The sequence below is a fragment of the Podarcis muralis genome, chromosome Z (assembly GCF_964188315.1).
Source record: "Podarcis muralis chromosome Z, rPodMur119.hap1.1, whole genome shotgun sequence".
Lineage (NCBI taxonomy): Eukaryota > Metazoa > Chordata > Lepidosauria > Squamata > Lacertidae > Podarcis > Podarcis muralis.
In genome coordinates, this window is record NC_135673.1 from 16,212,644 (window position 1) to 16,228,642 (window position 15,999).

The 15,999-nt window shown below is 45.6% G+C and overlaps 1 protein-coding gene across 23 annotated transcripts in view; it reads left to right on the forward strand.

Moving 5' to 3' along the window:
* Positions 1–15,999, forward strand: part of FNBP1 (formin binding protein 1) — a 118,488-nt gene that overhangs the window by 49,620 nt on the left and 52,869 nt on the right. For all 23 annotated transcript variants that reach the window (XR_013391426.1, XR_013391427.1, XR_013391425.1 and 20 more), the window contains exons 3-4: positions 2,297–2,353; positions 2,912–3,059. Coding sequence is in view for 20 of the 23 variants with exons in the window: in XM_028714396.2 (XP_028570229.1) it covers positions 2,297–2,353; positions 2,912–3,059 (205 nt within the window). In the remaining 3 variants the exon portion in view is untranslated. The remainder of the gene's footprint in view (positions 1–2,296; positions 2,354–2,911; positions 3,060–15,999) is intronic.

Here is a 15,999-nt window from a genome sequence, read left to right on the forward strand (position 1 = left end):
AAGGGGAAATAAAGAATACAAGAGATTTAGAAAGAAGGAAGCAATGCCAAAAAAATTGGTATTGACTTGCTGCAGTTTGGGGATAAAACAGACTTGTGAAAGTAAAACACAACAATGCAACAATTTTTTTTGTACTAAACTGCACAATAAATTCTCCTTTGGCCTCTGCTGTCATTCAAGTTCTCCTTTTAGAGTCTTGTGAAAAGAGAGCTTATTTATGAGCTATCCGGTCTGCATATTTATAAGGTTTGCATCAGTTTCTGGGAAAGTAGAGAGAGGTGGGAGAAAGCTCCTGTAACTTAGAAGGCGAATCTCTGTGCTGAGATTTGGCTGCAAGTTTTAGCTTTTGTCGTTGCTTCATGTGTGCTTTTGTACTCAGGGATGCGGGGGGGGGGGGAATTTGGGTGAATTTTCAATTTAATGCAAGCCTACAAAATCTGGACTTCCTGCAATGATTTGCAAACTGAAACCCTGTAATCTTTCAAAATGCACCTTTCTCTGAATTTTTCAATGTTGTTCTCCAACAGAAAAAGGGGGGGGTGCGTATATTATGTGGAAGCATAATAACGTACAAAATGCATTAAAATGGGGAAAATGTGTGTGCAAAAATAAAAGAAAGATGCATATACATTAGGATAAATGTGTACTAATGATGTAGAAAGGTTGCAAAGAAGTTTTAAATTGGGGGGAAATGAGAAACAGAGAGTACACAAAATTTATTTTATTTATATCCAAGGAGCTCAAGGTGGTATAAAGATTCTCTCCCTCCTCCTTTGATACCCCCAACATCTCTGTGAGGTAGGTTAGGCTGAGAGACAGCAACTTGACCCAAAATCACCTAGTGAGCTTCATAGAACCATAGAATCATAGAGTTGGAAGAGACCACAAGGGCCATCGAGTCCAACCCCCCGCCAAGCAGGAAACACCATCAGAGCACTCCTGACATATGGTTGTCAAGCCTCTGCTTAAAGACCTCCAAAGAAGGAGACTCCACCACACTCCTTGGCAGCAAATTCCACTGCCGAACAGCTCTTACTGTCAGGAAGTTCTTCCTAATGTTTAGGTGGAATCTTCTTTCTTGTAGTTTGGATCCATTGCTCCGTGTCCGCTTCTCTGGAGCAGCAGAAAACAACCTTTCTCCCTACTCATGGCTGAGTAGGAGCTAGAACCTGGGTCTTCCAGGTCCTACCAACACTCTAATCACATCACCACATGCTGACAGGTTTGCAAATCCTTGCAAATTGTGCCATGACCACGTTTGCATTCATGCAGCAGTTTATTCCATACCCCCAACATTTCCCTAACTGTTGATTTCCGCATTACAGTCATACCTCGGAAGTCGAACGGAATCCATTCTGGAAGTCCATTTGACTTCTGAAATGTTTGGAAACCAAGGCACAGCTTCCGATTGGTCCCGATTGCACAGGCACACCGGAAACAATAGCAGAAGCCACGCCAGATGTGTTCGGCTTCCCAAAAAAGTTTGAAAACTGGAACACTCACTTCTGGTTTTTGATCGTTCAGGAGCCAGAATGTTCGACTCCCAAGGCGTTCAGGAGTCGAGGTATGAGTGTATATCTGGGCTTTCCCACAATGTAAACTCCGCCTCCAGAAATCTAGTGGAATACAGCAGAATTTGGTGATCATTTCCATGTTAATTTCGGTGTGTGTGTGTGTGTGTGTGTGTGTGTGTGTGTATCTGTTTGCTGTCCCCTTAACCCAGAAAATCACAGGAGTCAACAGCAATACTGTTCTTTCCTGCCCTTTTTGTGTGTGGGGAGATAGAATCATGGGGGGACAGAAGCTGAAATCTGCAGGAAGGGCAGGGGAGCAGTGGCATTGTTCAGTGACGTCTGTCACTGTGTCACGCTGCGCCCACCAGCGTGTAAATGAAATTTAGTGTGATGTGCCACCATTCCGTAATGAAACAGGTACTGCAGTGTGAAAGGAACATTAGAAAATAGGACAGAAAATGGGATAATCAGGAAAATTAATGCAATATTTGCTACATCTGAATGCACCCTATATAGAGTGCCCTCAGAACAGTTGAAGGGCAGCAGAATAGACTGGATAAAGAACTGAAGGTTTTTTGCCTCCTTACAAAATATTTATAACACTTAAGTTAGACTCACTCAGCATAGACCTATTGGAATTGATTGGCATGACAGACTTAAGCACATTAATTTCAGTGGCATAAAGTAGAGCTTCATTGGGTACAGCTGGTGGGTAGAAAATTCACTGGCAATCGCAAATTTCATTTTTATTTATTTTGCTTCTTTTTTAATTATTATTTTAGGAACCTTTCAAAGAAATACCAACCCAAAAAGAACTCCAAAGAAGAAGATGAGTACAAGTAAGTTTCCAATGAACTTGTGCATATTCAGCCTCTTTCTAGGGAGCAGCTGGTGATAGATAAATCGGTATTCAATTACATTAATTTGCCCACCACTTTCTGTTATGGCCCCGCCCAACCTTGGCCTGCAGCCCCCACTATGTTGCCCAGACGGCAATGTGGCCCTTGGGCTGAAAAACGGTTCTGTCTGAATTCTGCCTTATGCTGAGTCACTCCATTGGCCCGCTCTTCCCCAACGGTACCTCAGTTGACCATATCCCAAATTCTCAGAGACATGTCTTCCCTTCTCCAGCTCTGGGAAATGTGCCAGTTACTGAATCTGGGACCTTCTGTCTGCAGAGTTCAATGTTCTGCCTACTGAACTGTAGACTCCCCACAACCCAACCCCATTTATAAATATCCTTTACGGTCCACACCGGCCGTTGTCTTTGCAGAGAACTCTGGAGAACTTGATTATCTCCAAGGGATAAAGGGCAATGTGTCTTTTAAATTTAATTAATTTTTTTCCTCCTCTCCTTTTAAATGAGTGGTTCGCCTTGCGTTGTTCTGTTTTTTTAGGTATTCGTCCTGCCAGGCCTTCTTAGCCACTTTGAATGAGATGAACGACTACGCAGGACAGCATGAGGTCGTTTCGGAGAACATGACCTCCCAGATCACCACCGAACTGGCCCGCTACGTCCAGGAGTTGAAACAGGAGAGGAAAATGGTAGGTTCACTTTTCTTCAAATCTCTACCCTAATCCCCTCAATTTGTTTGTGGTTCCTTGCTTCCTGATGTATGTACGTAGGAGCAGGTGCAGGGAACCAGTGGCCCCCTGGATACCACTGAACTACAGGTGCAGTCATCTGTGACCATTGCTCATGCTTGCTGGAGCTGTTGGGAATCCCAACAGTTGCCAGAGAGCCAAAACGCATCCCTGCCCTGATTCAGAATAGTATCCCTCCCTGTCATGAAGGCCTAGGACAGGTAACAAGAAGACCCTGTACCCTCACTTGATGTAAGGCCCCTGACTGAAGCCAGGCCTGGTTTTTTGTGGCCCTCCAGAAGCTGGGGTCCCGCTGTTACTCACTGGGACGACTGAGGAATCCCTCCCTCTTTCATGTCATTTATGAGAGAGAGAAAGGGAGTGTAGTGCACAGAGAGAGGGGGTGGCGCACAGTTGGGGGGTGCAGAGAAAGAGAGAGAGGCTAGATGGAACCGGCCCTGTGACTTGGCGCAAGGCTGCATACTCTGGCGATTGGTGCCCACAGCAGCAGCTGGTTTTACAAGGATGCTTAAAGGCTGTAAAGGACTTGCCTTGCCTGGCTTTGGCTGTAGCACTCGAGCTGGTGAATGCTAAAGCAAACCGTGCTCTCTCTGCTCTTCCAATTGCCCCCCCCCCCCGCGCCGTCCCACCCTGCTGCAGCCCTTTTGAGACATAGGCTCTCAGTTGTTCCTTTGCTGTAAGGCATAAATAATGCAGTGGCTCATGCCTTGAGGGCGCCGTGGGAGACAGAGGCTTTTGGTTATGATCTGGATCGGAGGGGGGTTGAGGCAATGAGTGGTTTCAGGTTTCCAGGCAGGATTCTCCTGCCTCTCCTTTCTTTCTTTTTCCTCCTCCTCCATGTAAACGTGCAATTAGCTCGCGGTAGGGTAAAAGGGATGATTACAGGCTGAAATAATAAACCAACTCCGCTACGTAATGCAATATGACACACACATTCTCTCTCAAGTAAACAGTGGCTGGCAGCCGGTAATGATCCAAGGAATCGGATTCTTAGCTGACTTGGATTCCAGTATTTGCCCATCAGTGATACCTTGCAAAGTCCACATTTTTGAATCATAGAATTGTGTAGTTGGGAGGGTCACCCGTGGGTCATCCGGTCCACTTTCCATGCAATGCAGGAACCACAGCTAAAGAATCCTGAAAAGATAGCTATCCAACCTCTCTTCACAAACTTCCAATGGAGAAGAGTCCTTACCTTCAGAGGTCATAGAATCATAGAACTAGAGTTAGAAGGCACCCCCTAGCAGTCATCTAGTCCAATCCCTTGTAATGCAAGAAACCACAGCTATTTGTTATTTTCATCTGATTCCTCCTGGCTTCTAGGTGAAGCCAGAAAAGCAAGTTTGAAAGGTTTGTGCACCTCTTAGTGGCTGGTTGGGACTGACAGAGAGCCCAAATATGGATGGTGAGCACTAGGTGCATTCCCAAGGGTCAATATTTCAGTACCTTTGTCCAGGATCACACGATCCTGGGGACAGATCTCATTCTTCAGCAGCGACAACTATTGGGGGTCAAACTGTGTACCAACTTCATCCGGAAAGTGAAGGCTCATAGAATGGAATGTTCTTCCATTTCAAAATAAAAAAAAACATCCCCGCACATAGGAAGAGTAGCATCCCAGGCAGAAGTGGCATCTTGTTGGCCACTGGCCTCATCCTGTGGCCAGACTCTTATGTTCTTCTTGAAAGACTAGGACAATGGTGCAGTGATGGGAATGGGTGTGTGTGTCCCCCCCAAAAAAATATTTGTTGGACTCCAATTCCCATTGGCCCCAGCAAGTATGGTCAGTGGTTAGGAATAATGGGAGTTGTAGTCTAGCAACATCTGAAGGGCCACGCCTTTGCCTCTTCTGGGCTAGACTAAGACCAGAGGTTTGGAGGGCCAGAAGCAAATAGTGTGATCTCAGGCAGGCAGGCAAGTTCCAAAGGAAACGAGCTTTAGTCTTCCAGGAACCTATTGCAGCAAGGCAAGTTGCTCAGACCGAAGCCTCTGGTCCCAAAGCTTGACTTTATAGGGCCTGGTGGATTGCTCAAGTCAAGTAGCTGGACTTGGATTGTAGCCTAGATGGCACCCTTGAGAAACACAAGTTTTCAGCAGAAAAAAATACACCCCAGATAGCCCTGGAGGAAAGGCACTATCCATGAGGACTAGAATCTCTGATCGAGTCAAAACAGTACCACCCACCTTGTGACGTTTGAATTTGAGTGTGATGCCTTTATTCATCGCCAGTATATCTATTGAGTGGGTGGTTTGTTGAATCTCTTGCTTTCTGGCTCAGGAATCCACCTTAGGAATTTCATGATAGCAGGCTAATCTCTCCTGGTTTAACTCACACGGGGTTGTATCCAACAAACTTCTCAGAGGAAGTTGAAAGTCAGGGACTCAAGTCCACCGCTTTCAGCTGGGCTGCTCTGAATATGACTGATGTTGGGTTCAGTCCATGGCGCTGTGAGCACTTAACATCATGTCCATGAGAGATGCATGTGGGTGGAGCCAGATATAAAGTGGGTGGGGCAGATTTGAAAAGTGGGTGGGGCAGATTTGAAAAGTGGGCGGGACAGCCTTTTTTCTCTCTTGCATTCTTACCAACCCCCCTTTCTCTCTCCATCCACACCTGATTTTTCTCTCCTTGTTGCCTACATGAAACTAGGCCTCGGCCTGCCTGAAATTAAGCTCAGGCTAGTCCACCCTGGTTCTAGAATGCCCATCCAAGTGGTCTGAATTCCACCTTGACTACAGCACATGACCCAGTATGACATTTTTTAACGCGTCCCAAGTCTGACCCCGCTGACATAAACAGCACTGGGTTATTAACAACAGAGCAACCGATAGAAAACGTGCCATTGAACATTGTGTCGAGGCCTCATCTGACTGGAAACAGTCAAACGACTTAAATCAAAGGGGCCTTTCTTGAAGACAATAACATGGAATTCAGCACAGGCCCACAGCTGGGGTGGGGGTGGGGGAGATCTGCGCCATTAGCTTCTTCCCTCTGACGTCTGAGGCCTGCCTGGATTATTGTTCTGACAGGTTTCTTTCCCACATTGCTGGACCAGTTGAGAGAACGGGACGGGAATGCAGAAAATTGTCATTTTTTAAATCATAGCAGCAATTCCAAAAACTTGTGTGGGGACACATTAAAGATTTCAACATCATCATCATTATTATTATTCATAATAACAAGTGAGGAGAGCATTGCTGTTGAGCCCATGTCCTGCTTGCTGACTTCCTCTTCAAGGCATCTAGTTGGCCACTGTGAGAACAGGGTGCTGGACTAGATGGCCTTTTGTGCTGATCCCACAGAGCTCTTCTTCACTATGGTAGTTAAGAAATGAGCCTCCATCTTCAAAGTTAGTCTGTCTCTGAATACAGTGGTACCTCGGGTTACATACGCTTCAGGTTACAGACTCCGCTAACCCAGAAATAGTACCTCGGGTTAAGAACTTTGCTTCAGGATGAGAACAGAAATCATGCAGCAGTGGCGCGGCGGCAGCAGGAGGCCCCATTAGCTAAAGTGGTCTTCAGGTTAAGAACAGTTTCAGGTTAAGAACGGACCTCCGGAACGAATTAAGTTCTTAACCCGAGGTACCACTGTACTGAAATGAAACCCCCATGTCCAGAGGCAGTCTACCTCAGCAAGAAGGGCAGCCCTACCTGGAGATGCTACCAGGGATTGAACCTGGGACTTCCTTCATGCAAAGCAGACCCTTTATTCTTGAGGTACAGCCTAAAATTAATAACCTAGTCCTCATGGTTCTGAACACAGTGGTACTTCGGGTTAAGTACTTAATTCGTTCCGGAGGTCCGTTCTTAACCTGAAACTGTTCTTAACCTGAAGCACCACTTTAGCTAATGGGGCCTCCTGCTGCTGCCGTGCTGCCGGAGCACGATTTCTGTTCTTATCCTGAAGCAAAGTTCTTAAATTGAAGCAATATTTCTAGGTTAGCGGAGTCTGTAACCTGAAGCGTATGTAACCTGAAGCATATGTAACCCGAGATGCCACTGTACTGAGCAACAACCATTCACTCAGTCTCTTGCTTGGGGACTTCCCACAATGGTTGACCACTGTGAGAACAGGATTCTGGACTGGATGGTACCTTTTTGACCTGATCCAGTGACCAAGTCATATTACCTGTGGCTAATACTTTGAAAGTGAAAGACCCTCTTCAGATGGACCAGAGTGTTTGATCTATTCATCTGTCTGCCGTTGCTGCAGAGGAAGGAGAAACATGGTGAAGGTTATTTCTTACCTGGCTCAAGTCCCAGCGAATCCATTACATGATGAGCAAGTGTCTGTGGAGAAAAGTGTCTCCCCGCCCCACCCCTTTGCGTGCATGTATTGTTCTGAAGACCTTGTACGTGTGATCCCCTTTGCACTGTTGTGTGAAGGGCTTTGATCCAAAAATAGGGAGAATTATAGATGTGGCTGATGAAGAGTAGGCTCAAATGGACCTCAGCTTGTGTGTGTGCGTGTAGGGGGAGAGGCTGATGTCATTCCTGTCCCCAGATAGTTGTCCTTTGCCTATATGACATGGCTACCAGCCACGATGCCTATGCTCTGCCTCCATGGTTAGAGACAGTATTGCTTCTGAATTAAGAAAACTGGAAACTGCGGGGCGTGGGGAGGGTGCTCTTGTGCTTGAATCCTGGTACTGGCATTTCCATAATGGGCACCTGGTTGGCCATAGTTAGAACAGGATGCTGGACTTGGTGGACCGCTGGCCTGATCCTGCAGGGTTCTTGTTATCGTCGCATCTCGGTATCCACATTTCCATGAGTGCTGCTGCATATTACCTTCAGGGCTGCCTTGTCCTGTACGTCCCGAGTTGATCAATGAGCTCATTTGTGAAGCAACTATTAGTGACCCCACTTGGGCCAGAAGCGTAACTTGTGCCAACGATAAAGCATGCCCTTCAGTGTCATGGGTCTGACTCTGTGGAACTCCCTCCCACTGGAAGTCAGCCAAGCACCATCCCTGCTAAGTTTGAGGTTAAAAGTTTTTGATTGCAATCCAATGTGGAGATATGAAGAGCTGCTGCATTTAAGATTAACAGACAAACGATCAGAAACTGAAATTGACAGTCACGACCCATTGACTGGAAAATGCAGGGGTGCTTTGCTTAATTTTGTTTTTCATTTTGATTTTCAAAGAGGTTTGCAGGAAATGTCCATAAATAATCAGCCAAAGTGTTTGCTCCAGCTCCAGCCAAGATTATTCCTCTGTTGACTAGTAAATCCAAACAGTGCCTTGTGGGGACAATTAACCAATTGTTTCTTCAATACAAATGAGGCTTTTTCATTTTTATTTTTTTAATGGAACCTTTCATGAGCAAAATATTTCACATGATCCTTGCTCAATACAGCAGCACAAGCTGCTTGTTCCTGCCTCACACTCACCCCCCCCCCCACACACTTGTTTTGGGATGCATCTATTGCAGCGCTTTATGATTTGATTTTTTAAAACATCTGCTCCTATCCAAGGCGGCTCCATCGTTGGGATTGCACCATGAGTCATTATGTTTTGCACACGCAGAGAGAGCTCAGTTGATGTCATCTTGGCAGCTGTTATCCTTTTGTGAGACATTGAGTTTGGAGTGGCTTCCTTGTGGGTGCAAAGAAGGACAGGGGGCCTTCTCTGATTGCCTCACTGAAAAGAATTATCATGGAGATCGGAATGGTTCAGAAAGGGGCAACCGAAATGATGATGGGGATGGTGTGACTTCCCCGTGAGGAAGGGTTGCAGCATTTGGGGCTTTCCAGTTTGGAGAAAAGCTGAATAAGAGGCAACATGATAGAAGTTTATGAAATCATGCGTGGCATGGAGAAAGGGTTTGGAGAAAAGTTTTTCTTCCTCTGTTATATCACTTGAACTCATGGACATTCAATGAAGTTGGAAGATTCAGGACAGATGAAAGAAAGAACTCGTTCACACAGTGCAGTTAAACTATGGAAGACAATGATGGCCACCAACTGGAATGGCTCTAAATGAGCATTGAACAGATTCATGGAGAAAATGGTTATCAATGGCTACTTGCCACAATGGCTACACTCCATAGTCAGAGGCAGCTATGCTTCTGAATTACCAGGTGCTGGAAACCATAGGAGGGTAGAGTTCTCTTGTGCTCGAGTCCTGCTTGCAGGCTTCCCACTGGGGCATCTGGTTGGCCACAGTGAGAACAGGAAGCTGGACTAGATGGGCCAGTGGCTCGATTCAGCAGGCTCTTCTTATGTTTTCTCTCTGTGTGTGTGTGGTCTGCTGTTCCTGAACATGATGTACAAAGTTTGGGTGTACATTGCAATTCTGCATGAAGTATAGAATGTAGAACTTTGCTTCCTGACTTCCACTTTTAAAACACTCAACCCAAGTTTCTGGTGAGCTGCGTAATTTTTCTAGAGATCAAGAGGAGAGCTACACTGACATAGTTTCGTTTGATCCTCACCATGACTACCAAAGTCAGAGTTATGATTTCCCTCCACTAAGGAACTCAATGTGATGGACATAGTTCCTCGCATTCTATTTTATTATTCACAATAACTCTTAGATGTTGGTTAGGTGGAGAGTGTACAGTCTAAAGTAACCTAGTGAGCTTCATGGCTGAGTGAGGATTTCAACCAAGGTATCTCTTAGGCCTGGGAGATATATCAATATATCGCCCAGGACTGGTATGAGGAGCAGACTGCGATGTTGGCTTCACGCAGTGGTATATAGCTGGTGAAACGACCACCGCTCCTGAGTCCCTCTGCTAGCGACTTCCTCCACCCCATTCTGCCCTCATACTGTGCAGAGGGAGAAAAAAGGTGCATCAGTGAGGCACCGATACAGCTTGTTCCTCCCTCTGCATCTTTAAACTGCTCGGCTGAGGAGTGTGTGGTTGCCACTCCCCTCAGCTGAGCAGTTAAAGGATCCCCCAGCCTGGCACTGGCTCCCGCTCGGGGGGGGGGCGATACTGGGGATGGCTCAGCTGGGGATCAGGAGCCCTGTCGCGCCCCAGCTGAGCTGTACAAACAAGCCACCTTGTCCCAGCCCACTAGGTGCTGGGGTGAAACCGCCTCAGCTCCCGCAGTGAGAGCTGCAGCAATTTTACCCGGTGCCTCACGGTCTGAGGCCAGTGCAGCTTGTCTTTTCAACTTTGTGGTATATCACCAGACCGTGATATTTGGCTGGTGATATACCGCGATGTTGAAAAGCTGATACTGCCCAGCCCTTGTCTCTCTGGTCCAAATGCAACATTCAAACCACCACACCACACTTCCTTTCAAATGATCATAAGCTACCTGGTGGAAACTTTAAATGATTATTCCTTGTCGTGATGGCTTGGCTGGTTAGAGGATAGAGAGAGGTGTGAAGAAATGGGCCTATTGCGCAGAGGTAAAAATTGTATTTACTGCTCTGGCCACTTCTGCCTCTGATAGACATGTGGCCTTCAGAATGTGGTCCTGAAGGAACTGTTGACCTGAGGTTGGAAAAGTGCTTTTGCTCTATGGCAGCAGCCATATTGCCCCACTTTACAGATAGAAAGAAACTGGAAAGTATAAGATCGAGAGGTAGGTGTGTGTCCAACCAGGACTTTCAGCTGGGGTATGAACCATGGATCTTCAAAGTCTGACACACTCAGTGTTTTGGACTATGTTGATATGGAGAGAGCTGATGTCAAGTTTCCAAAATCTGTCATTGTGAGAAACAAACACATTAGTTGCTTACCAACTGATTTTAAAAACAGACACATAAACACACTTTACAGTGACTCAACTGAAGAAATCTCTCTGAATATTTAGCAAGGATCTTGGGTATCTGTCGGCTTCCTCTCTGCATTTGAGGCATAAAATAGATTCATCCCTTGAAGGGGATGCTTGATGCAGTTAAAATAAAATCCTTTTAAATGCCCTGTTTGTCTTGAAGCCTCACGAGTGAAAAAATTAGGGAAGTGCACCAGATTTGGCTGAAGGCCAAAGCCCAAACTCAGGCCAGTTTGCAGAGATCCAGGCTTTGGCCAAGTCTTGTGAAAACCCACTGCAGAACCGTTATTGGGCATTACAGTGGTTCCTTGGGTTATAAACACCTCAGGTTACAAACACTTCGGGTTACAGACTCCACTAACCCGGAAGTAGTACCTTGGGTTAAGAACTTTACCTCAGGATGAGAACAGAAATCGTGTGGCGGCGGCAGCAGCAGCGGAAGGCCCCATTAGCTAAAGTGGTACCTCAGGTTAGGAACGGTTTCAGGTTAAGAACAGACCTCTGGAACAAATTGAGTTCGTAACCAGGGGTATACTGTATTGTGCAAGGCATGGAAGAGGTGGAAAGAGAAAATATTTTCTCCATCATAATGCAAGAACTCATGGACTAGAATCCATGAAGATGGAGGTTGGAAGATTTCAGGACACATAAAAGGAAGGATTCTTCACACAGTGCAGTGTTAAACTATGGAACTCCAAAAGGACACAGTTAAAGCCAACAACTTGGATGGCTTTAAAGAAGGATTGGGCAAATTCATGGAGGAGGATAAGGCAACCATGGCTACTAACCACGGTGCCTATGCTCTCCCTTCATTGTTAGAAGAGAAATGCTTCTGAACATGAGTTGCTGGAAACAACAGGAGGGGAAAGGGTTGCTCTTTCACTCAGGTCCTGCTTGTGGGTTTCCATTGGGGCATCTGTGATAACAGGATGTTGGGCTAGATGGGTCACTGGCCTGATCCAGAAGGCTCTTCTTATGCTATCTTGGGTAGGAAGTAGAAGCTCGTGCTGAGCACACCTGTTTCCAGCAGAGAAATGTGGGTGCACTCAAAACTGATAAGGACTGACCTCTCCACTCACCAGCTCACCACAGGGAGCGCCCTGGAGAGGCAGCACTCAGCAGGATTGGATCACCAGCTGGTGAGCAGAGGGTTCAATCCTGCAGGTTTCCAGGGAGGTGGAGGCACAGCATCTCCTTCCCCTTCCCAATCACATTAATTAGGAGTTTAAAAACCCTGTTTAGCCTTGCGAGTGAATGATTTCAGGACTGAATCCAGGTAGATTTGGGTATTCCCTCGGTCAGGGCAATTTGGGAACCTGGATCGAGTTGGATGGACTGTGCACCATCCTGGGGAGGGGGGGGGGATTTGTACCCTTTATTCCTTTCCAAGTGCTTGAAATAATAGCAGCGTAGTTTAAACTGTTTAAAACTTACTATTCCCATCCCTTGGTTTCATCCCCCACTAATCTTTGGTTTTAGTACCTTGTTGCACCATTATTACGATATTGTTTTTAAAAAGCTTTTCTGTGCGGCCCCAGAGAAGACTTTCTCTGTGCCCAGACTGGGATTAATCTCTTGTCTCTTACGTATTTCGCAACCTAGAAAAATGAGAATTACAGATCACACTGAATTAAAATATCTTTTGTTTTGGCCAGGCAGTTATTTTAGCTGTGGAAAATGTGAAGTTGCTGGCTCCCTCACTCACCCCCCGCAGTTGCCTGGAAGGTTTGATATCCAGGAAATTAAGTACAGTAAAACAAAACAGAAGCAAAGGCCTCTGGGATGGTTCATCCACCATTCTGCCCTCATTGCTCCCAGTAACATTTTTGGGAGGTCAGGTTTAAAAGCTGGATACAAGGCGAGGTGGAATGAGGTTGGGCTGGATCAGAGGCTGTGCTTTGGGGAATATCGAGCTCTGAATATGCTTCTTTAAGAAGGATATTGACAAGCTGGAAGGTGTGCAGAGGCGGGCAGCCAAGATGATCAAGGGTATAGAAATCAAGCCTTATGAGGAATGGTTGCAGGAGCTGGGTATGTTTAGCTTGGAAAAGAGGAAACTGAGAGATGTGATAGCCATCTTACATACATACATCCATGCAACATTTTATTTTCATGCTGCCTTTCCATAGTTGAGGCATGTTCGAGGTGGCTTACAACATGAAAAAACTCTTAAAAGTTGTCATAAATAAAACATACAAATACACAACCAAATCAAACGATTTCCACATAAATCATAATAAGATCTAAAATAAAGATACAAAAAGTCAATAGCAATAATAGCAACAACCCTCCCAACTAAAGCCCCTTGAGTCTGTTCAGCAGCCTCAGCTTTTGGAGCTGGAGTCATTCGGGGCCCCACCCCACCAGGCCAGGTGGGAAAAGGTCTACAAGGCAGGAAGCTGGTCTTCCAAGACTTGCAGCCAAGTGATATGTAGGACCTGAACCAATGGATTCAAATGACAAGAAAGGAGGTTCCAGCTAAACATCAGGAAGAACTAAGTGCTGTTCCACAGTGGAACAGATGGCCCCTGAAGCTGGTGGACTCTGTTGGAGATTTTTCCCACAGCGGTTGGGTGACTATCTACCAGGGATTCGTTGTGCATTGCAGGGGGTTGGACTGAGTGGCCCTTGGGGTCCTTCCAGCATTGCTCCAGCCAAGAACAAGCTGGAGCTGAGACCTTTCTATAGTAGTAGCACCAGGTGCAGTCTGGTTCCTAGCAGTACCCATGTCACAATATGATGCTCCAATTAAAGGGACCCAGTTTTCTCTAGTCATGGCCTACTGTTACAAAAGGATGCGGGTGGGTTAAACCACAGAGCCTAGGGCTTGCCGATCAGAAGGCCGGCGGTTCGAATCCCCGCGACAGGGTGCGCTCCCATTGCTTGGTCCCTGCTCCTGCCAACCTAGCAGTTCAAAAGCACGCCAAAGTCAAGTAGATAAATAGGTACCGCTCCAGCGGGAAGGGATGGCCACATGACCCAGAAGCTGTACGCCGGCTCCCTCGGCCAATAAAGTGAGATGAGCGCCACAACCCCAGAGTCGTCCGCAACTGGACCTAATGGTCAGGGGTCCCTTTACCTTTTACTGTTACAAAACAGGACAGATAAATGGAAGTCATTCTTTGCACCGTGCATAGTTAAACTGTGGAATTTGCTCCTGCAAGAAGCAATGATGGCCACCAATAGAACATCCTTTTTATCATGAAAGCAAGCATCATATCTACCCCACAAGGGAACCAACACAAGGGAAATCTCACTTCATAAAACATAGTAGTCAGCTAAAGGGAATATCTTCCTAAACATCAGGAAATAAAATATTACAAATTAAACTCAACTAAAAAGGGGGGGAAGAGTTGTAGCCAATACTAGACCTACTCAGAGAAGACCCATTGAATTCAATGGGCATGACTAGCTTAAGCCTCTTAGTTCTAATGGATCTACTCTAACAGGGCTAAGTTAGTCACACCCATTAAATTCTGTAGATCTGAATAGGGCTAGCACCGGATGCAACCCATTAATTCCACATTTATAAATAATGTGATTCCTGCATTGCAGGGGGTTGGACTAGATTATCATTGGGGTCTCTTGCAATTCTATGATTGTCAACCAGGAAATGTCCAGGTAAAGAAATACGTATATTTCTCTTTCCCATTCTGGGTCTATCTGGAACAGGCCCCTGAGCCTTAGTGTGCTTTGAAAGAAACATTAGCCCTGGAGGAGGGCAGGCGAGCGTGTATTGCAACCCTCCCAGGAGTTGCAGGCGGTGTAAGCTGCCTTGCTTTTATCTGCTTAGCAGGTATTAAAATATCCCACAGGTTGATGTGCCAGTGAAGCAGCTCCAGAGAAGAGGAATTCATATTCAGAATGTCTTTTTTCTAATGCTGTATTGCAGTGGATGTTGGGTTTTCCTTTTTTAAAAAAGGAGATAATTATTCTCCATGTGGTAGAAAAGATTGGCACAGGAAGGGTGTCATCAGAGTTAATGGGAAACGATGACTCTTTCAGCTCTGCCCGTAATCCAGCTGCATTGCCTTTAATTGAGTGTTCGTTGTAGATATGAGTATGGTAGCCTGGCTAAGATACTCTGAGTAAATCTACCAAAAATTATGGGCATGACTTAACTGAGACCCAGAAATATCAGAGCAGAAGTTAGACAACCCAAAAAATGTTCCCCTTTCCAGTTAGGGCTGGGGTGGCCAATGTGGTGCAACTCCCATCATTCCAGGCTAACATCTGGAGGCAGAGGTGTAGTGGTCTAGGGTCGTAGACCCATTGCTGTTTCTGAAGCTAGGTCCCTGCCTCCTAGAGCTTTCCAATTAATATGTCATTGGAGCCCATCAGAATTGAAAGGAGGTGAGTCAGCCACTGAGGATGGGCTCCTAGGGTCGCTCTGGAAAAGGTGGGTAGAAAGGACACTTGAGGAGTTGTGTTTGCTCTAAAGCTAAGCATTTAGGGACATTGAAAACATAAGGGGCTCCAGTTTCAACAGAATGGGGTGCAAGTTCGGTTACATACAATGGAACTTCATAATACTTCATTTTCCATAATGAAAGTATTGAATGAATGAAATACCATGGCCATTAGGTTACCAGTTAAGGTCCTTTTAAACAAATTCTCAGGTTAAAAATAAAGCCATGAGACAATTAAAAATATATGAAAATATATTTGTTCAAGAAAATATAATGACAAAAGGATTAATGTCATATTTGTATAAATCTATTATAGAGGTTCCATTTTGCTCTCAGCAAAATTTGGGAAGCTGTGGGAATTGAACAAGAATTTAAAAATTGAAGAAGAGGCTGTGGGTAAAAGCCCTATATAAATCTATATGGTCAACAACAAAACAAAGAGCACTTAAAATTTTGCACAACTGGTACAGTGGTACCTTGGTTTTCAAACTTAATCCGTTCCAGTAGTCCATTCGACTCCCGAAACCATTCGAAAACGAAGCCGTAGCTTCTGATTGGCTGCAGGAGCTTCCTGCACTCCATTGGGAGATGCGGAAGCCGTGTCAGAAATTTGGTTTCTGAAAAACGTTCGCAAGCCGATTTGTTTGGGAGCCAAGCCATTCAAGTACCAAGGTATCACTGTACTTTACATCAAGACGCCTATTCTATATAAACCGAACAGTTATCCCATGTGT